General features: G+C 46.4%; 1 protein-coding gene across 5 annotated transcripts in view; it reads right to left on the bottom strand.

Moving 5' to 3' along the window:
* The window catches only part of ARHGAP17 (Rho GTPase activating protein 17), a 56,878-nt gene that overhangs the window by 14,842 nt on the left and 22,083 nt on the right, over positions 1 to 19,953 (bottom strand). For all 5 annotated transcript variants that reach the window (XM_033167109.1, XM_033167111.1, XM_033167112.1 and 2 more), the window contains exons 3-11: positions 15,388 to 15,492; positions 13,487 to 13,563; positions 13,059 to 13,170; positions 12,810 to 12,886; positions 10,922 to 11,033; positions 9,046 to 9,114; positions 8,798 to 8,879; positions 4,560 to 4,687; positions 3,696 to 3,807 (exon numbers count right to left, since the gene is read on the bottom strand). In XM_033167109.1, the coding sequence (XP_033023000.1) occupies positions 3,696 to 3,807; positions 4,560 to 4,687; positions 8,798 to 8,879; positions 9,046 to 9,114; positions 10,922 to 11,033; positions 12,810 to 12,886; positions 13,059 to 13,170; positions 13,487 to 13,563; positions 15,388 to 15,492 (874 nt within the window). The remainder of the gene's footprint in view (positions 1 to 3,695; positions 3,808 to 4,559; positions 4,688 to 8,797; positions 8,880 to 9,045; positions 9,115 to 10,921; positions 11,034 to 12,809; positions 12,887 to 13,058; positions 13,171 to 13,486; positions 13,564 to 15,387; positions 15,493 to 19,953) is intronic.

Here is a 19,953-nt window from a genome sequence, read left to right as displayed (position 1 = left end):
AGATTCTGCTGGAAACATCCCTGGGGGAAAACTGTTCTGAAAACTCCAGTGGTGGCTGAAGATCTGGAGGAAGTGACGTTTTAAGAAAAGCAGTTTTTACATGTGTTGGAAGCTGTCCAGAGTGGCTGGGGAAACCCAGCCAGATGGATGGGGTAGAAATAATAATAATAATAATAATAATAATCATCATCATCATCATCATCATCTTTTTTTTACTGTATGCACTTGTGCAATCAGGGACAGCTGTAAATTAATTGAAATGTACACCATATATCAAAAGGGAATGATAATCTTTGTTTACTTGTTCATAATCTACTCTGGCTTCAGGTACCAGGCCCGTTGGCGGACCAACTCTACATTACAAAGATGTATGCGGACATGACATGAAGGCTGGCAACATTAACCCTTCCTGGAGACAATCAGTCAGGTCGTGCATGCATAAGCAGTGACGAGAGGAGGGATGGCCACTGGGCGGAGCACAGAGAGAAGAAACACCATGGTACGCCTGCATCAACACAACTGGACAACTTTCATCTGCCCCAGCTGCAACAAAACATGTCTCTTTCATATCAGCCTCTACAGCCACAGCAGGCGCTGTTAACTCTCCAATGGTTTTACTTCACTCTCGAAGGCATACTTCCATTGTCTCCCGAGGCAGACAGATGCCAACTATTTTGACATTCAACTCCCTATTCAAAAACCTGGGCATCCTTGCTAGCCAATACCTTCAAACTTCCTTCTTCAGATGAATTCTAAGTTAACACAATTTAAAATACTCAACAATAGCATCAAGACCACTAGTATGCTAATATAAATATAATAAAGTGCAATATAGTACACAATTATAAATGCAATCACTAACCATAAAATTGAATCGTTAACGCCATTTCAAATTAGTCTAAGTTATAGTAGTTAATATGTAATCCATATATGTTCCTCACCAACCTAATAAATACCCAATCATAATAAAAATGTTCCCCCCGCCTCCATACCATAACTGAATTTACTCTTCAACCTTTGCCATTTCTTCAATGTCCTTAACAAACCACATTTTCAATGTTGAGGCTGCTCTGTCCTCCCCTCTGCATAACAACCCAAATTTTAGGAGCTGGAGAAAAGCCCATTCCTAATTAACGATTATTTTCATGTTCAAGGGAAGGAGAAAGATGATTATTTTTCAATGGCGCAGCAGTGTTCACTACCCAGGCCACACACTAGGTGGTGCTGCAAGACACTGTCATAAGGCTTCCCTTCTGCCAGCAACCAGATCTGAAGGAGGGAAGCTGGCCAACTGTGTTTTTTAAAAATGAAGAAAGCACACAAATGTCTTCATCTAGAAACAAAAGACTGGCTCAGATGGTGCAGGTAAAGGGGTTGGGTTTGCAGAAATACCTGGGGAGTTCTCAAAGAACATGAAGCCTGCTTCATCCCCAAGGGAGCCCCACAGAGCACCAAGGCTGGTTGCCCCTCCCAGTAGCGGAGAAAGGTGGGGGCGGCCCACCCTGGGTGCCATCCTTGAGGGGTGTGTGTGTGACATTGCCACGGGTGTTGCCCCCCCCCCGAGGGATGTGCACCGCCACCAGTGCACCCCCATGGGATGCTTCCTGCTGCTGGCGCATCCCCTGGGACGCTCCCTGCTGCCAGTGCACCCCCCTGGCCCCTCCATCTGCACTTCCGATGCGCACCATGCCTTGGCTGAACCAAACCGGCCAGCTGACATTCTGAAGAGCGCCACAACAAGGTTCAACTATTTAGGCTGCCTTAGGCAACCATCTCTACTAGCACTGTCCAGTCTCCAACTCAGGGGCATGTTGGGGATCTTGCCTCTGAAATCCCAGCAAGTTTTGGAGGGGTGTGGCCTGGGGAAAGAGGGTGCGGCCAGCTCAAGCCTGACTTCCAATCTGCCTTCATGCAACATTTGACAGGCATACTGGGTAGAGAACGCAAGGGGGATTCGGCCACCTGCTCCTCTGCACCCCCAAGCATCCAGGGCTGTAGGTTCAGCTACTGGCTTGGGTTAAAATGCAACAATGGAAGAAACTAGCCAGAGGAGCACAAAATGGGTGCAGTGAGCTGCAAACATCACCCTTTCTCTTCCTAACTATCTATCTACACACACACTTCCTTACATTTCATCCTGTGACGAATTTTAATTGTAACCTGCTTTGGGGGCCAAGCTTGCCTGAAAAACAGAATATAAAAATAACAGATATAATAAATATAAAATATAGTTTGAATGTCTTTGAAGCCCGCTGGAAAGTCAAGGAGATGCTACCCTCAACCAAGCCAAGACCTTCCCTGCATTTATTTGAGTGCATTCAGTTTAGTGCCAGGTCAAAGATGAGGAGGATGGGCATGGGAGAAGAGGAGTTTGTTCCTGCAGAGTTCACTGTGACTAAGGACACAATTGCCACTGCCAATTGATAGTGTTGCATTTGCACGACATGGCAAGCTGATTAAACAAACCTTATCTCTATCTGCATTGAGGTGACTGACTGGATGAAATGTTAAATTCATGAAGCTGCAGGTACACAGACAAAGCTGTGGGCTCTGTGGAAGGGTGGGATATACATTTATAAGCGTAAATAAAGCAGAGTAATCCAAGGCAGCTGCCCCAGAACTAGAGTTATTGCTAGGGAGGTTGGCATTCTCCTCTGCTAACTGAAATCAGTGTCTGAATGGCCCAAAATGGTTCACACTGACCTTTTATTTAGAGTGTTTTTGTTTGTTTTGTTTTTAAACCAACAAACCTCTCAAGGCAGCATTACAATCAATAAGACAAACTAATACAATAAAAATACCAGATGCAATATGAAAAGCAGCAGAGGTAGGACACAAACACAGGAGCAGGGAAAATCAATTCAACTACAATTTTGAAACAAAGATCCCTTGAGGGGCAGGACTTTCAAGTTACGCTTCCAATGTTACCAAGAGAGCTGCATTCCCTCTTCAAATGAGACATATTTCACAGCTTTCTGCCTTTGAAGATTTTCTTATTTATGTTTCCAGAACTGCAGAAGTAGGCCTTGGCCAGGGCACCCAACACAAGAGCATCCTGTGCTGGTCTCGGTTGCCGATAGCTTGAGATGGGGAATATCTGTGGCCTTCCAGGTGTTGTTTGGAATACAGCTCCCATCATCCTTGATTACTGGCCATGCTGACTGATGGGAGCTGCAGTCCAATGCCCTCTGGAGGGCTTCAATTTTCCCAACCCTGACTTACAGCAACACTACAGCAGGAAATGGTTGATGGCAGTGCATCTCTCTTCCACAGAAGGCAGTGATAAGTCACCAACTTGGATGGCTTTAAAAGAGGATTGGGAGAAGGCTATCAATGGCTAATCAACACAATGGCTGTGCTCTGCTTCCATAGTTGGAAGCAGCAATGCTTCTGAATCCTAGTTGCCAGAAGCCACAAGAGGGGAGAGGGCTCTTGTGCTTGTGGGTTTCCCACTGAGGCATTTTGTTGGTTGCTGTGAAAACAGGGTGCTGGACCAGATGGGCCTGATTCAGAAGGGTTCTTATTATGATATAGTATTCATGCCTGCATTGGACCTCTCACACCTGAGTGCCGGCCTTGCTGATTTTGCCATGAAGACCTATGTGCCCCACTCCCCGAAGAAATACTTGAATTTGTGATGAAACCTGAACCATGCCCCTGGAACATACAATTCCGCTCTCTTGGGAATGACCTACCTGCCACAGCATGAGGGTCAGAGTAGAACTCGTCCAGCTGCGAGGTGGAGCAGTCCAGAGCGGCTTTCAGCTTCTTTAGCTTGGAAGCTCCAGCCGCGATCCGGAACAAGCCCTGTGTCATGATGGAAAAGAGAAATCCTCTTAACGGGGCCAGTTTCTGCACCATGACAAAATGTCCTTCAGCACCTGCTAAGGCTGCACCTTACACCAAGCAGCTCACTCAGTCTCAAAGGTGGCAACATTCAGTTCAATTAAATACGCATCACTTTGCTTTGCCAGAACAAAGAGCTGGGTCCAAACCAACAAAATGAATTTCTACACGGACAAATGTCAGGTTCTACCCTTAGGTAGGAAAAATCAGATGCACAAATATAAGATGGAAGACACCAGGATTGCCAGTAGTACCTGTGAAAAGGATCTAGGGGGCCTTAGTGGACCACAAGCTTCACATGAGTCAACTGTGTGATTCAGCAGCAATAAAAACTATTGCTATTATAGGCAGTATCAACAGAAGTATAGTGTTCAGATCAAGGGATGAAACAGTACCACTCTATTCTGCCTTAGTCAAACCACACTTGGAATACTGTGTCCAGTTCTGGCCGCCACAATTTAAGAAGGATGCTGACAAGCTGAAACGTGTGCAGAGGAGGACGACCAAGATGATCAAAGGTCTGGAAACCAAGCCTTATGAAGAACAGTTGAGGGGTATATTTAGCTTGGAAAAGGTAGAGAGCAGCTGAAGCTGCCACTTGCCCAGCCTGGTGCCCTCCAGAAGGCTTTGGACTGCAACTTCCAACATGCTGTGAGTTGTAGTTCAAAGCACCTGGAGGGCACTGAGCAACAGTGAGACGATGGGTACCCTACCTCCTCCTTCATGCCAGTTTCCAGCAACATCATCACACATGCCTCAATCGGGAGGGCAATTTCACGGCCGCTGCGCTTGAGATGCTCTTCCAGGGGAGTCCCAAAAGCTGGCTTCTCAGTCCACTTGTCTAGCAAGAGAGGCACGATTAACAGTCAGCAACACAACTGCAAAGTAGTAAAAGGAGGGAATCTGGAGTAGCATGAGCAATGATATGAACCGTTCACTTTGCAAAGCCCTTTAAATTTTCCTCTGGGAGAGTAGGAAGGATGCCAAGCCTGTGCAAAGTCATTGTAAAAAAAGAAAAGAAAAGAACCCTCCCGACAGCCAATGCTCCCGAATATTGCCCATCTCTGTACAACCGGCTGATGCAGTTCTAGATGCCAGGGCTCACAATTCAAGCAATCATATCGGCCAAAGACTTGGCTACTGACTCCTGTGCAAAAAAAGCCAGACTTTTCCTGAAGACCAAATTCACATGGCCTCCTTGGCGAGTGCCATTCATGCTTCGAGATGCTCAGTGCAAGCTCAGAACTGCAAGCTGTTAGCAAAATGAAACCACCACCCACCAGTCTGTGGGGGTTTGCAACTGATTGCTTGCTATGAAACTAGGCTTTCTGTGGGTCTTTGAGAAGAAATTCCCTTCTGTGTCCCAGAATCCAATTACCATAGGCCACACTGCTTGGGTCACAAGCTGTACCTATGAAGTGGTAGGTTGCATGATCACCGCATTGGTGGGGTGTGTAGTGGATGAACGTACTAATGTGTACATTGATAGGTAGCTTACATGTGAACAGGTGTAAAAAAAAAGTGGGAAAGGACATTGTCAGGAGAATCTGCTTACTTAGGCTGTACTAATAATATGTCAAGAAAGTTTTGCAGGAAAAAATGCAGCCTTGAGCCAAATTGAAAGAAAGTAGACACAGAATTCTTTCTGCTAATTCAGGCCTGCTTTTCCTTTGAGAACGTGACTTAATTTTGGCACATGTGTAATGCAAAGGCAAGGGAATGCCTCTATACAAGCCTGTGTAACTTTTAGTCCTATGGACTCCACACCTTTATGGGTTCCCCAGCAGCCGCTATTGTTCTGACAAAACAAAAGCTCTCTTAAACATTGCGACTGAAGCAGTTATTTAAGAAAACCCACTGCAGATGAAAGTATTTTCTCCTCTCACAGGGAGCAAGTTTTCCATTGTGCCTCTGCACACGTATTCTCCTCACCCACCCTATTTGGGTTTTTCTATATGGTGTCCACAGTTTGAGGTCTTTCTATAGAGTGAAGCTAGAGCAGAATAGCTTGCCACAGGCACAGAAGCAGGTTGACCTGGTGCAGAAAGGCTCAAGTCAGCCATATTTTTCCCAGCTGCTTACCTGCCCTGTTCCAAAGGCCAGCAAGATTTGAACACTCAGCTGGCTGCATCAGCCTGTGTCAAGAGCAGATCAGTACACACTTAAACAGGGATGTGAACTGGCTCCAAGAGGAAGACACAGCATGACGTCACCTGGCTCACTTTAGACAGGATTTGCTCACAGGATATAAAGGTGCAGCACCTGCCCCCTTAGGCAAACATGAAACTACAATGTTGACAGATTAAATGTTTGGAAGGCTGTTCAATTTGCTCTCCAAGACAGCAGAGGCTGCTATCATTATAGCGATCCAAATTTACCTTTGTCAACACTGCAATACGGAGGAAATAGTTGGGTATTTTTTTTAATGGCTCTTGCAAATCATTTTGCACGAGCCAGCTTCTTTTCTCCCCAACCTGCCAAGGAAAACACTTTTTAACTATTATTTGCTCTTCTAGTTGAAAAGATGGAGGAGTTAAGAGCATCAACAGATTGTTAGTTATGCAGGAAGTGCTAGCAATGAGATGTCTGAGGTCACTCCAAGGCGCTTGATGCTTCTGCCACATTGCCATGGCACAAGGCACCAGGGTGCACAAAACCACCAGTACCCAACTGGGCACTTCCCAACCCCCTTTCCTGGGCAGAAGATGAAGTGCATAAACATGGAGAAGAGCAGAGCACAGGCTGTCTTCCGGCTCATCGCCAAATGACATGCAGCAGCATTTGGATAGGACTGCAAGGGCCGGCCAAAACAAAATGGCTGATGTATTTCTCTCCTGCTCAAATGTAAATTCCCACCATACTTCTTCAGAGAGACCAGGAAGACTCTAGTGCAATTCCGTGGATCAGATGGTCGATGGGTTTGCAAAGAGCCACTTAAAGACCACAGGCCCAATCAGGCCCACTGAGCCTCTACTTCTCCCTCTCTCTCTTGCTATAAGTCTACACTTTGCTCTGAAGATGTGAGGAGCTATTAGTATCCCCAGCCTAGATTATTCTGCACTTTGGTGTCAGGCTGCACATGCACACATATGCATTATGATGAGTAGACATGGCAGCCAGGACTGCTGCACCGAGTTATCTGAGGCACAGGACATGCAGGTGCCCTGGGCAGCTCTCTACTCTTCACTGCTGCATGGCTGGGGTGCTTGCCATACCGTGGAGCAGGGGGTGGGGCATGGTGGGGCAGGGGGTGGGGCATGGTGCCTACAAGCACCTTCAAAACCTGGAACAACCATGGTTCCTTACTAGCCTCCCATAATGAGCGTACAGAATTTACTGTCACAAAAGACAGTGGTAGCCAATAAATAAGATTTAGATCAATTTGGGGGAGGCCACATCTATCAAGGGTCATTTAGCCATAGTAGAAGACCCTATGATTTTGAGAGTGCTGGTTTTAGTTTGCAGAACTCTTTACACATGGCTCTGAATGATTGGCAGCTAGAAAAATGACAAGGCTTTTTAAACAGCAGGACAACTAAGTGTTGCAGTGTGGAGTGGGCTCCTGTTCACCATTCCAGCAAGCCAGCCAGCTGGTTCACAGCCCTACTCCAAGATACTTCGTTTCATTCTTCCTCCCACAAGTGGTTCATCAGCTTTCATTTAACACTGAGCACCGCCCCCAATCTCCCACTGTCTTAAGGATGATTTTCTCCTAAATATTTTTACACTTCTTCAAACTTTGGAATTGTTTCTGCTGATATCTTACTGATAACCTCTCTTGTACCTGGATAGTACTGTGATGGCTATGCGAGGACTGTCATTTGCCCCTGTACTATAGAAATGGAGGGAGTGGGAAATTATCGCCATATTGAACCTCCATGTACTCAGGCATTCTACTTCTGAATTGTAGGCACCGAGGCCACTACCTCATTGCCCTCCTTGTGGGCTTCCTCTGGAAGCACCTGGCTACTGGAAAGAAATCAAAAAGTAGCTTTGGGGCCGTCTCCAAAGGAAGCCATACTCAAACTAGACCCTTTAAACTTAATGGGCACGACTGACTTCGGTCTGTTAATTTCAATGGGTCTACCTACAGTAAGTTGGATATAATCCATTGTCTGCTCTTGCAAGGCAACTCCTTTGTTCCTCTGACTTAGGATTCATTGACAGGTGGCCTGTAGAGTCTTTTCAAGCACCCTGCAATGCCTGTTACTCACCTGTCCCTCCCTGTCACTCTAGGCCAGGCTTAGGCAACCTGGCTCCCTCTAAATTTTTGGACCGCAACCCCCAAAATTCCCAGCACTGTACAATCCTACTAGGATACATCTGAAAGGATGGAGAAGGCTGCCCTTGCCCTGCTACTCACTCCCCAAAGGCACCTCACTTGCTTCCAAGTTTCTGAATGGCCTCTTGAAAGCCCAACCCCGAAGGGAGGGCCACAGCTTGGTAGCTTTGAATACAGAAAGTCTCAGGTTCAAATCTTTATCATCTCAAGGCTGGGAAACACCTCCTCTCTCTGCCTGAGACACTGAAGAGCTGCTGCTACTCAAGAGATAATACTAGCCTAGGTAGTATCAGGCAGTTTCATGGATTCCTAAATATGGCAATCAAAAAAGCAACAGGTGGCCAGGAGAGGTGGTGGCTCTGGGTGGGCAAGCCAAGGGGTGGATCTGGCAGGCTCATGGCATGGCGCTGCCCCCCTGAGGAGTTTCAGACCAAATCCATCGTGGTTTGTTAGTGTATTAATAGAGGCTTGGAAGAATGTCAGAAATGCAGCTTCAGAGAGGATGGGGGGGGGGCAATTTGGGAAGATGGTGTCATTAAGAAAGGCCCCGTGTCCTTAATCCAGAAAGATGGCATGCCAAAGGCGGAGAATAAAAAAGAAAAAGTCAGAGGAGGAGAGTGCAAAGGTGGCACAGGCAAAAGCAGGAGGCAGAGCACAGGTTTACTTTACCTTGATGGGCCTGGATTTCAGGGAGCACCTTTTCTAAGACTGCTAATGCTTTTCTATGGTAATCTGCTTGGGCTTCTAATAACTGAGAATAGAACCCACATTTTAAAAACAAAAAGTTAGCATTGGATGAACACAACAAGAACAACAGCAACAACAACAACAACAACAACACACAGGCAGTCGGATTAAGCATGTGAAATGTATGTCTGCAGAAAGGAAGAGCTCTCAGAGGAGAGAGAGGTACTCACAGAGACAAAGTAGCGGGCGTAGTCGCCTTCTTTGGAAATGAAGTTATACATGTCCGCTGCAAGTTGATCCTTTCGGGCAGAGGAGGAGGGGAGAACAAGACAAACTGCAAGTCAGCAACAGCAAAGCCCATGGAAGGCACCATATTTCCAAGAAGAAGACACGGATGCAAAACCCGGGAGCTTAAACTGCCCCCTCCCTGGGCTGCCTGTCCACCAGCCATCAGGCCAGAATACCTCCCAATGCACAATCTCAACATGCTGTGCAAATTCTGCACATCCATGGCCCCTCAGTCCATATGCATATCCACACAGCTGGTCAAGTATTCCTTGGCCTAACAGTATCTGCTTTACAGAAACATTATTCTATCCATTATTATAATATTGATATGGCTGTAAACACACACCAAGCTTGGCAGTACAGTAGACAGTGCGTAGTTCAGGGCCACGTTTCCTTCTATGCAACCATCTGGGGGCCAAATGCTAGTGATGGGAAGGGCAATAGATGCAAACTTTTGCCTTTGCACAGTAGCCTAGCGTCAACACCCACCCACCCAAATTAAATAGATTTTTTTAAAAAAGATATATTAAAATTCAAGCCACATGCAAGCCAGGCAAAACCACGCAAGGAGAGGGAAATAAAAGGCTGGTAAAGGGTATGGAAGGTCCCAAGGGCCAGAGAAGAAGGCTTGGAGGACCACATCTGGCCCCTGGGCCTGAGGTTTCCCACCCCTGCTACAGCAAAATGTGTGGTGTGAGAGGGTGCCTGAGCATAAGAATATATGTCAAGCCTGCCCAAGGGGGCCCATGTAGTCTAGCATGCCATTCTCACAGTGGACAATCAGATGCCTGTGGGAAATTGACAAGCAGGATTTGAGCACAAGAGCACTTTCACCCTGGTATTCAACTGGTATTCAGAAGCATTACTGCCTCCAACCATGGAAAAGTTCCAGCAGTTGAGCCTCTGCATGGCTCCTTGACCCTGCTGAATGCTAGCAGAACCTCAATAAATTATGCAATGCAAGTAACAGATACAAAGCATCAGGGTGACACAATAATAAATATATGAAGAGGTTGCTAATATACGCTAATATACCTAATTTATTTTGATCATAGGATTTGGCTTCTCTTAGCACACTTTTGGGCCATGTATGTGTGAGCAGAGATACAGAGAGCTAGCTGTAGAGTAAGGATTTACAGGAAGGAATAACCATGGTGAGTACTAGTAAAATAGAGGGGTTCCGTGCCCCTAAACTCCCTTCCCCAGTGCAGGATGTGACCTATAGGATCAGTTCTTGAATTATTGGGCTGGCACACATCCACAAGCCCTCCCCCAGAATTTAGCCAAATCATGCCTCCCATTGCCTTCTCAAAACAACAGCTAAGGGGAGCTAGATTCTCCTGGCCAGGAGGTCAGTTGTAGAGACAAGCAAGTTTTGGGCCAACAATGTTTTGCACTACACGTCCACTAAGTGGAAGAAAAGGCTGGTAAGAGAAGGCGTGAGGTAGAAAATACACCCCAGCAGAAAGGAGATGGGTGGATGCATTTTCTCTGGGAAAAAACTGGACAGTGTCTTTGGAAGCCAGATAAGGAGGCCAGGCCTCCCCTGCAGATCTGTGACTCCAGGTGGGCAAAGACTCTATGCAGTCCTAGATGCTTTCAAATAAATAAACAGAATAAATAGCCCAAGGCCATACATTTGAAGTACACACACCAGCAAGAATCCTGAGAACTGTGGTTAGTTATGGGTGCTGGGAATTGTAGCTCTGTGAGGGTTGAACTGCAGTTGCCAGGACTCTTTGTGTGTGTGGTTTAAATGAATGGTAGGAATGCGGCCCAATTCTCCCTGGGGAAGTGTTCCAAGAGTTCTCAACGCACCTTGCATTGCTCGACTTTATTCCCCGCTTCATCCATCTCCTCCTTGAGGGAATCTATCTTAGACGGAAGCCCCTGGAAGTTGGTGGCTGAAGTTTTGTGGGCCTGGTTCCATCTGCACAGAGAGATCAGAATTATTCTTCTTGCGCAAAGAGCACCAGAAAGGGAAAACAATGAGGAGTGATCACAGGTCTCCAATCTACTTCCCCCCTCCCTCTGCTAAACACTTTGTGATGCCTGCAGTGTGCCAAGCAGGGTACAGAACATGGGAAGCAGCACAAGCCACAGGCATAGGCATAGGTGTGTTCAGAAGCCAACCCCAGGATCCTGTTTAGCTAAAGCAGTGTGTTGCATTGTGGAACCAACGGACCAGCCTAACTCTGCTCCATGTCAAGTTTTTCTGGTGCTCAATCACAGGTCTGCCCTGGCTTGTGTTTTTTTTTGTTTGTTTTTTTGCACACTTACTGAAAGAACTCATAGAATAAAAGCCATGTAAATTGCATTCATTCTGTGCAACTGCTACCTGAAAAAATATGATTTAAAAAAATGCATTTTAATTATTTTACACAATTAACTTAAGCGTCCTGCTGGATTAGGCCAGTGGTCTATCTAGGCCACCATCCTGTTCTCACAGTGTCCCACCAGAAGCTTAAAAGAAGGCCCTGGGCACAACAGAATTCTCCCCACTAGCAACTTCCAGCAACCGGCATTCAATGCCAGCCAAATTGGTGGTCATTGCTGCCTCTTGTGGGAGCCTCTGTCTCCTTTGTCATCCAAAGCCCCAACAGCTTTCCTAGCTGGTATCTTGCTACTAAAGTATTTCAAGTTTTGTTGGTGGCCTTTATTGGTTTTTTTATAGCAATGTGCTGCTCATATTCTTTTTGTAGCATCCCCTTTCGTCTGCTCGCCTTTGTTTTGCCAAATGCAAAAGCGAATTTCTTTTTCCAATGCGTTTCTGACTGAAGTATGTGTTCTGCATGCATTTCTTTATGTGAAATGTATATTTTGGGGAGACTGAAACTGCACTGCAAAATTTGGAGAAGTCCATAATCAAACAGAGTTGTGTTCTGATCTGCAAGCAAGTTCGGGGATGTGAAATTGGGTTGGCCTGTGGCAAAAAGCAAGCCAAACAGATTCCTCCTTTAGTCACAAGGCCTGACCTGCGGCCACTAGGGTGCACGTGAACATAAGAAGAGCCTGCAAGATCAGGCCAATGGTCCATTTAGCCCAGCATCCTATTCTCACAGTTGTCAACCAGATGCCCCTGTGAAAAACCAGCAAGCAGGATTTGAGCAAAAGAGCACTCTCCCCTCCTACAGTTTCCAGTGATAATTGGTATTGAGGAGCATTGCTGCCTCCAACTATGGAGGCAGAGCACAGACATCATGACTAGCAGTCACCAATAGCCTTATCCTCCACAAATATGTCCAGTCCCCTTTTGAAGCCATCACTACCTCCTGTGGAAGCGAGTTCCACAGTTTATGCTGTGTGAAGGACTTCCTTTTATCTGACCTGAATCTTCCAACGCTGAGCTTTGTTGGATGTTCATGAGTTCTAGTGTTACAGTTCCCTGTCTTATGCACCTGCCAACACATACTCCATCCCACCAGCTATATGTCCTTATGACAAGACAGATAGACACATGGTGCCTGGGGAGCTGGAAGACATCTTGAGCAGCAGAGGAAAGAGAGGAGACAAGGCTAAAATGTCTCTTCCCCAAATGCAGTGGACCAAGATGGAAAGGTTTTTGTTGACTGGATGTGGCCTTACGTAGCAGCCAAGTGCTCCTGAGAAGGATGCCCCAAAGCCATGATGGAATCCTGGTATTTCCTGTGCTGAAGTAGGAAGAGGAAAGTGTGTGTGTGTGTGTTTGTTTGTTTGTTTGTATTACCTGGCTCTTGCAGAATCCCAGTCCAGCACCAGTTTTGCAAGCTGTTTCCTCTGTTTTTGAATGTTGGGGATTTCCGTCTGAAAGAGTAAGACGACAGGAAGCTGACAGTTGAGACGTTTGTTGTGCAGACAGCTATATTTGTCTTAAGTGCACACAAAGCAACACCCGATTCTTGGCGGGTCTCAAGAATTGTGTCATTTTAGGGAACGGGTCAAGCTTGGGTTATGGACAGCGGCAGAAGCAACTTACCTCTGAGAGGAGGCTCAGTGGCTCTAAAATATCTTTCTCAACCTGAACCTCATGGTGAGAGAGCTCCATTGCTAGCTTATTTTCTGCTTCACCACAAGTCTCCAGCATTTTCCTTAAAACAAAGAAGAATACACTGTTGCTTTAGAAGGGTGGATTCCAAGCATTGGGAGGGAGAAAGGAAAGAGGTAATGAGAGCTCCTTTGATCTCCAGGGCTACTTACAGGAGAGTCATGTAAGGTTTTCATTTTTATACTTAAAACCAAAGTTTCAGGAGCCAATTCATGAGATCTGTTTTAGCTTGTATTCTTTTAAAGAAAAATACTGAATTGGTGCATTTGCCTGATATACATAAAATTAGGTCACTGGTTATAGCTGACCAAACGACAAAGGACCATGACCAGGAAAAATAACCGTGATGCAACCCTTACCCCAGCAAAGTTTCATCGCTTAGCTGCAGAGCGCCTTCCTGCATATTCTGAGCAAAAGCAGTGAGAGGAAGCTTTTTCTGTGGAGAGAAAACAAATACTGCTATCGTTGGGGTTAAGGAAATGCCAGGTCTGATGCTACTTTCCTACTGAGGGAGTAGAACCATTAAAGTTAAAAGGACATGGCTAACTTAGGTTCAACAAATCCAATGGGTTTACTCCGAGTAGCAACCTGTGGCTGCTGAACTTGGGCACCAGGAAAAAGATGGTGGGACAATGGTGATGACAATGGGAAGGAAAGGATGCGGAGCTTAGGTGGGTCAGACCGAGATGATGTGCACAGGATTTAAAATGAGACATTGGGCGGGGTGGGTGGGGAGGCTGACCTGATGACAGAGTGTACCATACTTAACAGACAGTGCCACAGTCTTCAACAGCTACTAACCCTGATGTCAATCTTCTACCTCTATTGTCAGAAGCAGCATCCTTCTGACAGCCAGTTGCTGGAAATGGCAGAACGGAAGAGTGCTGTTGCACTCAGGTCTTGCTTGCAGGCTTCCCATTGGGGCATCTGGGTGGCCCCTGTGGGAACAGGATGCTGGACGAGATGGGCATTTGGGTTTGATCCAGCTACAAGGCTCTTCTTGTGTTCCTAGTCCATCAACTTGTGAGCTGGAGCATCAATTCCAACTCTCTCCAGCAACTGTGAAGATGGAACCTGTGATGCGTGGCAGCATTTTTTCAGATTAACAAATGTGGAGAATCATTTAAGGCTGTGTATGTCTTTAAAGCCACTCCTCTTTTTACGTGCCTGCAATCAAAAGCCCTTGTTTATAATTCAAATGGGCTTTTTTTGCCTTTTGACTGAGAGGGAATGATTTCAGTTAAAACTTCTATTGGGGAAAAGAGGGACCTGTGGGTGCTTCATGTATCTGCCTCTCTCACGATAAGCCCAAATGCTGGGTGCAGGAAGCCAATCATGTACAGAGAGACTTGTAAGGGGTGGTGCATTCTGAGCCTTCACAAGCAGACCCTGTTCCTCAAAGCGTGGCCAGCACCTGCAGTGCTCGAGTCCCCTGACTGCTCCCAGCATGAACTCCACAACTGCCAGCTAACATAGGGCTCTGGGTGGTGCTGGGTGAGCAATGACAGAGGAGGAGGCAGTTAGCTCTGTTAAAGAAGTCTAAAGCACAAAATTTCTGTGCAAGGCAGAGGGGAGGGGAACCTCCAGCCTGGAGGCCGAACTTGGCCCACTGGGGCCCTGTTTGGCCCGTGAAGCCGGCTTCCCTGAACTGCACTCACCCGCCCACAACTGATGTTGTATATTATGTTAAGTTTGTGGTGGGTCAAATCTGGCCTGCCGGGGTGGAGATAACCATGTGGTTAGGAAATAAACCCAAAAAATAGCACATGCAAAAGTAACGGGGAGCAAGAGCATCATGGCAGGGTCAGGAGAACTTGAGAGATTCTGCGAAATTACAGAGGCTTCTGAAGGATGGCTGACTTGCCAGAACAGGAGCCAAGCATCCCTTTTTCTTTCAGATGTTGGGCAGCACATCTGGATGAGCTCTGTGCAGTGCTTAGAAGAGAAAGAGGAGCCCAATGGAACAGGAACACTTTGGGAAGGACAGACTTGATGAGTGAGGAACTTGGAAGTAGGGCTGCACACCAGCTGGCGAGCCGTGGATTCAACCCGTTAGGGTCTGCTTACCCAGCTTAGGAACTATGAGCTGCGTACCTCTTTTTCCTGCCCTGACAGCCCCAGATCACTCTTGCAGCCCAACCTGGACTGATCTCTGGGTGTCGCTACCTGACTCGGCCAAAACATGGATCTCCCCGAACTGGCCTGATTCAGCTTGGCCAAATCTGGTGTAAAGTTCTCCTTGGAAGGGGCTGGCACTTACATGTCTCTTTTCTGCATCTGTTCCAAACTGCCCATGCAAACACATGCCTAGCCTCTTGCAGGAAGTGTGGCATACGGACCTCACGTTGTCGAGACGGCGCTCAATCTAGATGGTGAAGAAATAGGGAAGGGAAACTGCACATGAGGCTCTTTGTACTAGGAAGCCACGTCTAGCAATTGCACCATGAAACCCAACATTTATTTGATCGAGCCTCATTACCTCCCTGGGAACAGAGCACTGTCTGGCCAGACATACCATAAAGTTTCACTGCCTTGTTTTAAAACTATTAATTGTTAGCTGCCTCAAGCCGACAGAAAAGGTGGGCTGGTACTTTTTTGCGGACAGCACACTTTCAACTGTGGGGCAACTGGCAGGTCTAACATCAAAGGAAATGGCACTGTAGGAAGGCAGGTTTGCTTGCAAGGAACTGCAAGCATTTGATAAGGAACTGAGATTCCCTCTGTGAAAGAATCTTCGTTCAAATATCTGAGAGTGCAAAGACGTCTGCCAAGTTTTGCTGGGAACCTCCATGCACAACAGCAAAAGGAATGTGGTTTATCTGTGTTTTGATGAGTCATGAGGGTTAAAAGGAGGCCTTCTGGAATGGTTTCTGTTTGAACAAAACCAGCCAAAAAGAAAAAAGAAAAAAAGGCAGAACAAGTTTCAACTGTAGAGAGGCATGTAAACAGATAGGAATCCTCTCTGCAGCCTTTTAAAAAGCTGCACTTAAAAATACGGGTAGCCTGAGCTGGTGAGGGGCCTGGAGACCAAGACCTATGTGGAAAAATGGAAGGCACTGTTTATAAGCAGTCTGCAGGAGAGGTACTATGATAACCAGCCACCTTCAAATATTTGAACAGCTGTCACATAGGTGATGGAACAATTTCTCTGTATCTGTCTATTTATTTTATTTATTAAACTGGACCAGAACAAACAAATCCACAGTATAAGGAAGAGTATTTCAATTACATGTTAGAACTCCCTGATAGCATGAGCTGTTTTAAGAGTAGAGCCTGGGAAGGCGGCAGGTTCTTCATTGTTAAAAGTTTTTAAGAAGCAATTAGATGCCCACCTCTGCTGTAGAAGAGGATTTCCTGCATTAGCCAAGGGTTTGGGCTAAATTACCTTTGAGGGCCCTGCCACGTCTGAGGCTATACAGGTCTGCATCACTTCAGTGCCTAGTTGTATTTGCTTTTCCAAAACCTGTTACGTGCAAATGATGCTAGACAAGTGTTTCCCCAAATCTTTATATACAGGTATTTGGTAGATTTGTATCCTGCTTTTTGACTGAAATCCTCAAAGCAGCTCACAACATGGCATTGAGTGTTAATATGCAGTGGTGGCAGAGTGAAAATCTGGTTGGCTACTGTGAGAACAGGACGCTAGACTAGATGGGTCACTGGCCTGATCCAGCAGGCTCTTTTTATGTTCTTAAGACCAACTTTTGTGCATTAAAACGCGAGACATGCTTCAGTCAAAGAGAAGCACACGCATTTTCCTAAGCAGCTCCCAGAACAAAAGGCAGGCACCTTCCTTGCAACTGTAGGGTAGCCCAGGCAATGTGGACCCTTGAGAGCTCCCCCTTTGTCCAGCACACCAGGCCTCCTGAATAGGACTCTTTGGGTTCTGCTATTGCTACTGGCTTTGCTTCTTGCATGGATTTTTAAACATTAGAATAACAGAATTGTAGAGTTGGCAGGGAACCCAAGGATCATTCAGTCTAACCCCCTGCAATGCAGGAATCACAGCTGAATAATCCCTGACAGATGGCCATCCATTATGGTTGGTTAGTATCTGTCTGTCTCAGGACACAATGGAGAAGTGTATCTTTGAGGGTGAAGTCAAACTGTTGGAAGGTTACAGCACCTGCTGTGGCTGTAGAGACCGATACGGGAGAGACATGATTTGTTGCAGATGGGGCAGATGAAGGCATCTGTGGTTTTGCTGATGATGAACTATGGTGTTACCTCTCTCTATGCTACTCCCGGGGGTCATTCCTCCTCTGGTCACTGTTATGGATGCATGACTGTCTGTCTTCAGGCACTGCAGTTGTCTTAAAGGGATTCCCACACAGCGGGCCATCCAACCTCTGCTTTAAAAGCCTCCAAGGTAGTCTGTTCCACTGTCAAACACCTGTTACTGTCAGAAAGTTCTTCCTAATGTTTAGTTGGAATCTCCTTCCTTGTAATTTGAATCCATTGGTTCAGGGCCTCCCCTCTGGGGCAGTAGAAAACAAGCCTGCTCCATCCTCGATGTGACAACTCTTCAGATATTCAAAGATGGCTCTAATATAACTCCTCAGGCGCCTCTTCTCCAGGCCAAACATTCCCACCTCCCTCAAATGTTTCTCACAAGGCTTGGCTTCCAGTCCCTTTAATCAGTTTTGATGTCCTACTCTGCACACGTTCCACACTAAGGCAGAGAAAATGATAGTGCTGTTTACAGTGATGCTTCAGAGATCCCGCCCCCCTTGCCTGTCTGCTGTAGTAGCTGACATATCCTTCTTCCTCCCTTGGGATGTCACTACTGCCAAAGTACTGAGACAAAAGGCTTTGCAGGGCCCATCTGCTCCACTGGGCATAGAATGGCTTGCGCCCAGGGCACAATTCAGACCCTTCTCATGCAACACCATTTGGAACCATGGCCCTCAACCACGGCCCAGTGAAGCAGGACAGAACAGTGGCTGGGGATCCCCCTCATCATGAATTCTGTGATGCTCAGCTGGACCCCTGCTCTGCAAGACTTGCCACAAACAGGATGTTCAATCTGCTGCCTCCAGCTTGGTTGCCTGACGCAGCTGGTGAGCACACTGGAACACGGAGCAGCTTCCCCTCAGAAAGCTGGAACAGCATCCAAGTATTTCTTCTGGCCCATACACTTTTTTCTTCTTTTTCTTCTTTCTCTGGCCAAAAAGCATCTTTCACTTGGGACAAAAAACATGCAACTGAGACGTCCAAGTCACCACACAAGAAGCCGTTGACCTTCTGTTTGGTTGATGCAGCTCATTCTTCCACACAGCCACCAGACATTTAAGGCACAGAGGAAGATGCTCCTTTGACAGGTCAGTTGTCCACTGTGGAGACGGATGCACACAGAGTAGGACTATACACAGCCTTGGCCCCTTTTAGCTCCATGCTGTGAGGCAGAGGGGCTCCAGCCTCACAGCTCGGGAACAAACTGCACTTTTGAAATGCCAACTTTTCAGTTCTCCCAGCAAGACTAGGAACATCGCAGATGTTCTTATCAGCAAACAGCTGGTCTTAAAGTCTACACATCTTTCTGCTTTGCAACTTATTGTTAAGCCCTTTGGCATTTAAGCGAGTCCAGAGCAACGTAAGGAAAGCTTCCTTCTGTCAGAAGGGGCCCTACTCCGTCTCTGGAAATTAATGTGTTTAAAAGGAGAGCATTCCAAAGAACAGAAACGTTTTCTGCCATATGGCGAAACACATGGAACTCCACAGGAGGAGATGCAACTGAAAATGTACACCCAGCATCAGACACACTTTGAAGGATTCTGTTCAGCAGCAAAGCCAAACAAGCAAGTGAGCAAGCAGTTCCATTTGGGCGTTGACAGGTCAAGCGCTTGTGCCTGGGAAGCCCATGCTTGCAAAAAAATGGTTTGCCAACAGTCGGCTGGAACAATTTCTGGCTTCTCTCCACCTCCCTCCACTCCAAATATTTCATATGATCACCAAGGCAACAAGGCACTATTTTTTTAAAAAAAGATCCTTAGCTGCAGATATTTACATGGCAGCACTGCCAAAATCTGCTCGTTTCCCCACCCCTCTGATTCAGAAAGACCATAACCCTGTTTAGTCACGTGAAGGAAAGTTGGAATATAAAAATAAAATAAGGGAAAATAGCTTCTGATCCCACGTCTATAAAACAAACAGCTGAATCTCAAGTCTGGAAGGTGAGATATAGCTAGGCTGGAAAACACAGAGCAAGGAGGAGGCTGTGGGCAGTGCAGTTTAATTAGGAACTTCACGTCCTGCTTCCCTGTTTCCAAATGAAAAGCCATAAATGTATACTGATAAGCATTTTACAAATTCGAGAGATTTATTTTTTAAAAAATGGTATTTAGTTGCGTTCACTCATTTTTCAGTAATTCCTTTCATTCTACTAAACTCAGGGGACAGTGCAGTAGCAATCCACAGGACATTTTTTATATGGTCAGCATGAGAAACATCGCTGTCATAATTTACTCTTTTGAGTGGCAGATAAGAAATATCTTATGGGATCATGAAGAAAGGGGCATCCTCTTTACCTCCCCCTGGAGCAAAGCGGGTAAACATGCATGCTTCGAAACACAGCTGAAACGCACGGGACTGAGCAGGTTATGAGTGAGGTTCAACGTAACATGTGGGGGATATGCTGCTTGCACAACAGTGTATCTCCTTCCTCTCCTCCCCCCAGCAATCCCATCATGACCCCAAAATCTGCTCCAGAAGGTTGGGGGTCCCTCCAGAGCAGATTTTGGGGGATCCAGAGGGGGAGAAGAGAAACTGGAAGCGCCGTTGTGCAAGCAGCTTTCTGTTGCGCAAGTGGGAGGACATTGCTGCTTAT

This window comes from Lacerta agilis, chromosome 13 (assembly GCF_009819535.1).
Source record: "Lacerta agilis isolate rLacAgi1 chromosome 13, rLacAgi1.pri, whole genome shotgun sequence".
Classification (NCBI taxonomy): Eukaryota; Metazoa; Chordata; class Lepidosauria; order Squamata; family Lacertidae; genus Lacerta; species Lacerta agilis.
This window is presented reverse-complemented; position numbering and strand designations above follow the sequence as displayed.